Raw genomic sequence first — 10,269 nt, forward strand, 5'->3', positions numbered from 1 at the left:
AAGTTTTTCTCTTTTGAAAGTCGGGGTGGATCAGAACATGTCTCAGCAAAAATCGGCAGATTTAGATGTGCAGTCGTCGCTGGGTTTAGCGCACGTTATCTGTGCATGTGTTGCCAAAACATGTCACGTACTGTAACAACTCTGAAAACATTCTCAGTTTTGTCTTCGTCTTCTCAGACTTCCTTGTGTTTGTGGGTTTGTTGAAAAAACAAGTCTCATCTGATCACTTGATTTTTTTTTTTTAAAGATATGTATTTTTTTTTAGAAGATATGTAAATATATTGCTCAACATCACATTACACAGATCTGTTGGAGATACATGTTATAGATTTTATTCTATTGCTCTGAATAAAATACATTTTACATCCAGGAAATATATTTCAACACAATACAAAAAAAAAAAAAAAAAAAAAAAAAGAGGGAGAAAACACTGCACCAATACTGACAGGAATACATGAAATAACAATTACAGAGATTGTCTTTACATTGTGCCTTTAATATATAAAGATCTAATATTTTTTCATGGCATGCACAGCCAAATTTAGAAATTAGATGCATGTTGGGATTTATTTTTCATCACTCTTTAACAGTGTGTTATTAGTGATATGTTGTGATGTTTGTGAAGGTTCAGCATCCCTTCTGTAAAAAGCACAACACAAAAACTAAAGCATGTTTTTGCATGAGAAAAGCCAAAGGTCCAATGTCCGTCTACTAAAGCTGAAGTAAAACTTTAAAAGCTACACATACGTTCTCCTCAGTCCTGTACAATTCATACCCATCTCATCTTTGGCTAGGTCTCTGGGTGTGAAATATTATGCTGGAACAGTACAGTCATAAGAGACGCATGTTTAGGGATGTGTTTAAATGCTCACTAAAACCCTCCAGTTTTGTTCTTGATACATATGCGCCACAATTTAAGGAACAGAAAAATACAAAAAAGCAAAAACTGAGCCACTTGGTTGTGAGAAATAAAAGCTGCCAGACAGTGAATGAATTACACATTAGCAGTAACATTATTCATTCAATATTATCCGGCACAATAAAACAAATACAATCTTCAGTATATGCTTAAAAAGCTTCTTTTTAAATAACACACAAATCCTACTAGCTCCTACAGCAGCACAGCAAATGTTATATAGTGCAGTCTCATTCTCAACAGGAACACCCCAAACACAACACGGTAACTACCATCGTGACTATAGCAAGAAAAAAAAGAATGACTTCAGTATGTAGCCATGGTATACAGTACATTAATATACCAACTGGAATACAGTAGCAACGATAACTCAGAAACACCGTCCTGCAGTGCATGTGATCATGTTTTTGAAAGGTGGAGAATTTCACGTGGCAACTATTTTCGACGAACAACCTATAGCGCTTTGATACCATTTGAATTTCAAGATCACACATAAGCACAATCATCGTGTATCTGTATAGAGGTTAGGTCATTACATTGCAATAGCTTCGTAGTTTCTACAGTCGAACAACGCTTACAATCAATTTACTTTCAACTCCTATGACCACAGATGTTCTGTGGAGATAAGGATGAACATGGCTGTTATATTTGGTTACAGGGGTTTTTTTTTTTTGCACATGAAACATCACACGAACGCTCAATCAAAGCTGGTAATCTGGCTTCTGTGCATCAGGTTAAATAGAGTTAAAGGAACAGTCTTTAGACTGAGAACTGACGCCAGAGAAGCACTCACTCATTTGCGACGCACTGCACTCATGTTGCACTAGCAGCTGTCATTATTTTCCTATCCATGTGGGCTTTCTGTTAGACTCCCTAACAGAGACACACCTTGAAGTTAAAATCTAAAATGAAATAAAAATGCGCTCCATTCATACAAAGTCCAGACAGATAACACTGGGATATATTCAGTTAATATTTCCTCACATGCACCACCATCTCTATATAACCACGTGTTGGCTGTTCAACAGTGTGAATCACTTTGATCAGTCAAGCTCAAACTCAGCCAAAACATCCACTTTAACGAAGCAAAACAAAGACTGTGCACAAACCCTGGTTATCTGCATTTACTATTCCTACTCTGTCACACAATGTTAGATATTTGTTTTGGGACAATCAGATCAATGGCTCTAGTGCAAAACACAATTTTACAGATGGCTATGTAGTTAGACAACGGCTTTCTGCTTGTTCCTTCAGGGGTTGCCACAGCAGAATATGCTCCACGTGGCTATATAGTTAATGTCCATAAAAACCCTGTATCTCTGATTTAATTAAGCAGCTTTGCTTGACAACAAAGCGGTTTGGACTTCTTCCAACCTGCTTCTGCAATTTTGCAGGTCAAGTGTGGACAAAAACACTTTCTGTTGTCTGTGTCACCTAAATGTCAAAAACATAGAAGTTTAGATCAGATCACAGCATTTTCTCTTAACAAGGACACATAAACACAACACAAGACATCCCTCTCCACTTCACCAAACAAGCACCACGGTCTACAACAATCAAGGAACTCAACAATCTGCTACTAAAGATAGTGACTGCAGTAGTTCTCAAATGAAGAAGGCCTTAAACACAGATCACACTCGTATTAGTGTTAACTCATATTTTCTATGCTGTGCATTATGAGCCTCTGCAGGATAAATACTCTACATATTTTCTTTTCCACCTGTACCTGGTTTATGAAGGGACATAAGTACACTTGAAGGAGAGTTATAGAGAGTATAGTTATAGAGAGGAGTTCCACGGGTTAACAAAGAGGCAGAAAACAGAAGCAGAACTTATCAAATATTATACCATTTGGTGCTAATTAACACACGGTTTTCCATTGTATCTACATGGTGGAACTACAAGGTAGAAGATTAGTTTGTGACAAGAAAATTAACATACCATAATCAATGTGTAATGTGCTTAAAATGTTACTGTAACAATAATGTCCCAATGACTAAGAAAGAGCATCGACACAAGACGGGATTATCACATTCACAAGCAATTAGACCACTTAAAAGCACAAGTCTTCATTTTTAACTTAAGTTCAATCATCTAGCTGTGGTTGTTGAACTTAATGAACATAACCTCAACCTATAGGCAGTTTGACCAAGGGAAGACAGTAAATAGAGCAAAACAAACAAACAAAACAATAAAAAATAAAAATCAGTCAGTTTTTCTCAGGAGTGACGTCTGAGTATAGACAGAACCATCAGTGATCTTTTTTTTTAAAAATGTTTAGCCAAATTATAAAAACAATGCAGCAGTACATACAAGTAAGAAATTCATAAATATATTTAGTTTCACCCTCCTTCTTGTGCCCACAGGAGAACAAATGTGTATATATGTGTTAGGAGATGTGTTAGCTGATCCTACAGGCCCTTGTTGAAGTAAACGGTGGTGGTGTGAGGACTGGTCTGTCTTATCTTCTCCTGCAGGTCTTCTTCCAGACTGCTCACCCTCATAGAGCTGCAAAGAGATGGTTAAACATAGTTAACTTGCTGCCACAAGTCAGTTAACACTATCAGGTACGACGCCCTTTTAAAGAAAATGTTTCTGCGCACCTTTTCTGTGGGAAGAGGGCGCAGCACAGAGGAGTTGCAAACACCAGGCTGAAAACAAGAGTTCGAGAAAATCTTTTAGACATTTTTACTGTGTTTTTCATTCTAAAAACACACGCTTGTTAAATCCATACAAAACAATCACCACAGACTCTTACCACAGGCCTACGAGTCCCACTTGCACTGGAGCATTTAGAATAGGGAAACGCTACAGAGACAAAAATCAGAGAAATGAAATGAAATCAGACCTAAAATAAAACAGAACTCTTTTTAGCCTCATATAACACCTGCACACCCAATAAATACACTAACTAAAAAACTACAGTGACAGTCTACTTACCTTCATGAAAGCTCGTTTCTCCAAAGCATTCATTATAACAGGAGGAATGGCTGTAAAAACATCAACATGAGTCAGGTTCTCTGCTTCAAAAAAGAATATTTCAACACTAAAGCAATTTGAATTGCAGAAAGTTTTGTATCTAACACCATCAATTGTTGAATGTTCAAGTATATATGTGGGTGCTAATGATCCATTTTTCATATAATATTTATGGCTAAATAGTAGAGATGAAACAGTAGTAGGAAAGCTTCCTATCACAATATGGTGACAAAAATTATTATGGTTATAGTAAGAATTTAATTGTTTAAATGTGCTTAAATCAGAAAGTATTGATACACAAACTGAAATAACACACATAGTGTGAGTACATGGAGTACACAAATACAAATGAGTGTCTGTGTACTCTACAGCAGCAATAACCTCAACCAGGCGCTTCCTGTAGCTGTGGATCAGACCTGCACATCGTTCAGGAGGTATTTTATGATATGCAGTGATCTTTTTACACCAAATGTAGTGCTGTGGGTTCCTTCCAAATAGTTCAATCTAAGTTACACACACATACAACATAACATTTTGCCTATACTGCTGTGCAGTGTCATTGTGCTCTGTCGTGCGTGCAGCAATGTTCTTTTTTAGTAAGCAGCGGCTTCCTTCGTTGTGTCCTGCCATAGATACCCTGCTTGTTCAGTGTTTGCAATGCAAAGCCTGTTTGTATTGTGATTTGATGCACTGCTATCATAAAAAGAGTTATAATAATGTTAATCTTACCCATTGCGGGCACTGCCATTCCAATCCTGGACACCACCACCTGCACAATAGCCTGCTTGGCAGCATTGGGAGACTCTCCTAACCTGTTTCCATTTTCATCTGTCACAGGGATACCATACTTCAACTCTCTGGAAGAAACAAAAACAGAACTTATTATAAGTAGTTATATCAGCAATTGCAATTATTAAAAATCTTCTGAGTGAACAATGCAGAAGTCAGTTCTACTTTAGAGATTTTACCTCTGTCTCATGAAGGGAATGTTGATACAGTTAGCAGCAGCAACAGCAGCAAAGGGGACAAACCTGCTGACGATTGGTGGCAGACGCTACAACAAAAAAACCACTGTCGTCAAATCTCAATCAGACCACTGTGTTGAAATCTTTACACAAATCTGCAAATTCTATGTATGTATACACACATACACACATATATATATATATATATATATATATATATATATATATATATATATATATATATATATATATATATATATATATATATATATATATATATATATATATATATATATATATATATACACATTTTGTTTCTGTTTATTCACTTGAACCACAGGCATTACCGTAGCTAGAGATTTAAGGCCCAGGGCAGTGACTACAGCTCCAGTAGTAGCACTGATGTAGGCTGCACCAAGCTGGCTGCAGGGAGACAGATGCATTAGACACGTCATATATTAATAACCCACTTCCTTCTGTGTTTTCACACATCAAATATAGCTGATGTATGCGACAGCACAACACTACTACAGCTAGAAATCAGCTTCACAGAAGTGTAACATTAAAAAAAAGTGTCACCTCAGTAAGAGTGTTGATTCACACTATATTTTATATGTGTAAAGATAAAGAACAACCTCACAAATAACGAAAAAGCACTGGACCACACTATAACATGTATCTTCAATGATTATCTATAAAGATGCATGCTCACAAATGTATGCCTGTGATGCACTTCTGCAGCATCTAAACGATGCACTTTATGGCAGAGTGAAAAGTATACAAATGCATTTTAACCTGACAGCAGTCAGAAAGTGGACCTGCAGATGTGTTTCCACCAGAAAGTTCATGGTACTATTCTTTTCTAGAAACTAGGAACTTTACTTGGGGTAAAGGCCCTCAGGGGAAATGTGATTTGCATTTCCAGAGCAGAAATGAGAAAGATTAAACACATCAACGCAATATGTCAGCATTAGTGAATGGCGACATGGAGTTGAACATGCTTAACAGTCTAACGTAATACCACTGTGAGGGAAGGGGAGAGGACACCAGCTCCCACAGCCTCCTTACAGACAGTAGATTAGAGTGAAGACAGGAATGATCTACAGTGGAAGTGAAGTGAGAAGTTCTTCCTACTTCACGGTGATGGGTGCATCTCCACTGCGGTTGGTGTAGTTGACAACAGCGTTGAAGGACTGGTTAACCCACTGCCAGAACACCACTGCTGGAGTAGTTCTGCAAACATGAGAAAACAACACCATGACTGGGGGAGGGGTGGGGGGTTCATAGCAGCGCACACACCAAGAGTGATATTTTTTTATTGTTAAGAGGATTTCCACTCTGCAGGGATTAGAATCTCTTTTTATGCACAGATGAAAATTTCAGTCCCATGGAAACTGTCTTGTGAATGTGCAGCAATTCAGCAAATTTCTAATTACTTTCTATTATTTCTACTACTAATTTAATTTAATTCATTTTACAATACACTGAACCCTGTATCAAATTGATGCTGTACCTGTAGAAAGTGAGCATGCAGCCAGTGATGGACATATTCATTGGCACCTGAGCAGACATCCTGCCAATCACAAACATCTTCTCCCCTGTGTCAGGGTGAAAGGCAGAGTCATAGATGTACTTAGCTCTCCACAGCTCATCTTCCGTCAGCCCAGGCTTCACAATACCCGCTCTGAAAAAGTCAAAACGTTCTTGTTTTTTTCTTACTTGCATGTGAAAAGAATGTGTCTACACAAAATACAATACATTGATACATAGTTGATACCACCCAAAAAAGGGACATAGATGAAAGAACATTTGCACCTTAATTTCAGTGTAATTATCTCCATCATCTTCTGGTCTCATCACTGCTCATTTCAATTCATGCCTAACATCACCCCACGTTTACATTATCATTCAAACTACTGCTCCACCCTTTGACCCTCTACCTGTAGTTCTCCACAATCACTTTGGCCTCATCCAGGGTTTCAGAAGACAGCAGGACAGTCCTTGGATCTGTGACCATGAAGAAGTGTTTGGCACGTCCCATGAATGTACCCTGGTCCCATCGTGGCTCCTTAATGTTTATGTTGAGGGACAGCTCTCCAGACATTTTGATTTTTCTGGATCAGTGACACAAATTTCAATGAGTCAACAAACTATTTTACAAATCTAAACACAAATTATATTTATATGTACTATAAATACAAGTGTACCAACCGTCGGGATATTTCGGAGGAACAATTGAACAGAAGCAAGGTTCAAACCATATCATATGGATTCACAAACTTGCAAGTTGAGTTGTACTTGAACCAGCCCTACAGGTAAAATTGTAATAACTGAAAATAACTTGGCTTTGCCACTGCCCCATTAATTGCTGTGCTGCAGAACAAAGCTAAACTGAAGCAAAGCCCCCTCCTCATGACAGCTTGCAACGTACAGAAACTGTCCAAATAACCACTAACACGCTATTTGTTATACATGTTCTATCTCTCAATACTTTCTAAATTACCTAATTGAACTGTTCCTGCTGTGTCAAATAAAAGAAGTACAGCTGACTTCTAGGATTGCTTTTTCTTTTGAGAATGTGAGGCTGACCTCAAACAAAATAATAGGAAATTATACAGTAAAACAACCTGTCAGTCGAATATCTTGGGCTAAAAACATGATTTTCACTAAAGATTGAACTTCCAATAATGTGCACATCTTGTGAAAATTGGCCACCTTGATAACTTGTGAGCTTGTGCAGTCTAAGTCTGGAAAACTTAACTGGCCATTGAATGTGTGCAGGCCTTAACACACCAACACGCAGCAAATACTCACATGCAGAATGTGTTAAAATAAATCTATTGATCAGCTAATAGTTGACCAATAAATAGATTCAATTATTTGCCCTGTATATTTTCTGAAAGTAAAGATGACTTTATATGGGTGAACAGAAACACTACACCCTTGGAAGAAACCCGTATGTGCTTACTTACATGGGAATCCTACAGTATCTGCTAGAACAGTCAAGTAATACTCAGGCTATAAACAAGGCTGCAAGTACCATTGATATCATAAGCTAATAAGCCCCGAATGGAGGGGAAAATACTTTCAGGGTGTACTTTAAAAATGTGAGATAACAACTAAAATAATGGATTCAAGGAAACAAGTTCTTGACAAGTTCTGGACATTAATTTACTTCTTTCATATTAACTTACGAGTAAAAACTTACACTGAGAGCTGACTAACAACACGACCACATACTTTACGTGTCACAGTTCGTGTAGCTGAGCTGGTCAAAGAAATAGCGTGACAAGCAAGTGGTGACAGATGGGACTGGGGAAGTCACGACACTCTGCCGGTGTTCATGTAACAAGCCGGCTAACCGATGTAGCCAACAAGCTAGTAAGATAGCTATATACTACTGATATTGAGAGTGGAGAACGACAGTAGTCAACCAGAACACCATAAGCGCATAAAATGGCCATATTACTGTAGATTTACGCAGGACAATATGCCACATGTCGTCTAAACAAACCACTTTAGTGTTCTCTTGGTAAAGTAGTAAGTTAGCTAGCTAACGTCAACCAGCAAGCTAGCCAGGTAGCTAGTTCATAAGATAACTAACGTTAATTTGCTAACACTTAACGCTAAGTTAGGGTTGGATATTGAACTGAAGCAGACACCAACAACCTTGAACCGCGACTTAACTTAATTAAAGAGTTAAATTCGGTCAACATTTAAACCTACCTGGTTTTCTTTCTTTATTTTTGAAAATGTATGACCTCTCAATATCACAACACCGCCGGGTTGACGTATGCTGCCTTCAACAGTATCGTAAAAATACCTTCCACATGCATAACGACAACATATACGTACAGTATGTTAACTTATTCCCTAAAATAACTAAAACTATTATTTTCAAATATGTGTAGTGGAGAAAACACAATATTACAGTGTGACATGTAGTGCAGCAGAACAATTAGATTGCATAAAATGACAAAGTATGCCGGACAACAGAGCTTCTATGAGGTATTTGAACGCAACACGGGGCGGTGTTTGGCGCGGGGAAGAGACTTGCTGGAATCCCTGGGCGTGGAGGTGAAACGTCAAATGATTGGTTAAGGACCAAGTGACGTCATTCGTCGACGTTTTACGTCTCGGAGCTTTTAAAACCAGTGAAGAGAAAAAGTCACTTAAATGTCACAAACAGGGCAAAACATAATAATTAACAGCATTCAGTACAGATTACCATTAGGTTAAAGCATTCAATAAAGTAATCCTTTAACTTCATATTATACAATACACATGAAAACCTATTATTAACATGATTCGGCACTAAAATGTGCAATGGAAAACAGGCTTTATAATATATTAATTTAGTTTTACACATTTTTTTAATGGTAAAGGTGGAATGATATGGAAAGAAATGATGTAAGAAGTATAAGTATGCATTAGGCTATTACTATTTAGTACAATAGAGTTTCAAACAGTAGTTGTTTATTATCATTATTTCATATAGGAATACTATTATATTTGTATTCTCTTAGAGTGAACAACCCTTTTGTTATTAAAGGTGTATAGTTTTAATTTAGCTTTCCAGCTCCACTGGAAATATAACGACGTGCACTTAAAGTATTACAAGTATGCGCTTCAACGTGTATCTGTCTGATCGACAATAATTGAACTTGATTTGACTTGAAAAGTTCTCACAATGCACACAATTGGTCCCTGTGACAGTTCTTCTAAATTATTTGTCATTGCATTATAATTATGCAACGCATGGTACTGATGTTGTTGGTCAGAATGGAGATCATTTTGAGTACGCTTAACACACACTTGGATAGTTAAATCAATAAATATGCATTATATTTTACAAAGCTCAGTGTATACTACCATATGCTTACATTTGGCTTCATTTTTTTTTCTATTTGATTACTTGGTTCTGTTCATTATTTTGTAAATTATAATGATGGCGTTTCACGTCTCACTCCATTTGTGACATTGTGTTGACATACATTATATTTTATAAAGGAAGCTGTCGCCAGATTAATTAAGATTGAGGTTTGCCTGGGCTGTGATATAACCACTGTGTGGGGCTGTTCAGCCACTTTACTGCCACAGTGAAGACTGTCAAGTAGATCCACACCTGTTTCGTCCGCCTCTGAGTAGTTTTACTGAAAAAATATGGACTTCATTAGTACATCAGTAATAAGGTTTACCTGAGGACAAGCCACAATAGACTTGAGGCCGTGTTACTTTACTGTTGCGCAATTAGTTTCTTTAATCATCAGCGCTAATAGCTGCGCGGCTGAAGGGGATTCATGTGAAAGGCTTATACCTCGTAAGACAATAATAATGGTCGCCTGGAGAACAAACGACATGGCACCATTAGTCCGGAGGTGTCCGACAATGCGTCAGTGAAGCAGCTCA

At 37.6% G+C, this 10,269-nt stretch overlaps 1 protein-coding gene across 1 annotated transcript; it reads right to left on the reverse strand.

The window, feature by feature from the left end:
* Positions 1–307: 307 nt before the first annotated feature.
* Positions 308–8,660, reverse strand: sfxn3 (sideroflexin 3). The gene is made up of 11 exons (XM_026356232.1): positions 8,587–8,660; positions 6,801–6,974; positions 6,374–6,544; positions 5,995–6,093; positions 5,208–5,283; positions 4,864–4,949; positions 4,625–4,752; positions 3,857–3,906; positions 3,675–3,724; positions 3,520–3,567; positions 308–3,424 (listed from the first exon to the last, which is right to left on the reverse strand). The coding sequence occupies exons 2-11, from the start codon at positions 6,962–6,964 to the stop codon at positions 3,328–3,330; spliced, it is 969 nt and encodes a 322-aa protein (XP_026212017.1). The 5' UTR covers positions 6,965–6,974; positions 8,587–8,660; the 3' UTR covers positions 308–3,327.
* Positions 8,661–10,269: the final 1,609 nt, after the last annotated feature.

The sequence above is a fragment of the Anabas testudineus genome, chromosome 15 (assembly GCF_900324465.2).
Source record: "Anabas testudineus chromosome 15, fAnaTes1.2, whole genome shotgun sequence".
NCBI lineage: Eukaryota > Metazoa > Chordata > Actinopteri > Anabantiformes > Anabantidae > Anabas > Anabas testudineus.

Excerpts from the sequence above, each read along its gene's own strand:
- sfxn3 (XM_026356232.1), bottom strand. The coding sequence starts at position 6,964 with ATGTCTGGAGAGCTGTCCCTCAACATAAACATTAAGGAGCCACGATGG. Across the intron at positions 6,545-6,800 it reads GTGATTGTGGAGAACTACAG|AGCGGGTATTGTGAAGCCTG; the intron begins GTAGAGGGTCAA and ends TGACTTTTTCAG. Across the intron at positions 5,284-5,994 it reads GATGCACCCATCACCGTGAA|CCAGCTTGGTGCAGCCTACA; the intron begins GTAGGAAGAACT and ends GTCTCCCTGCAG.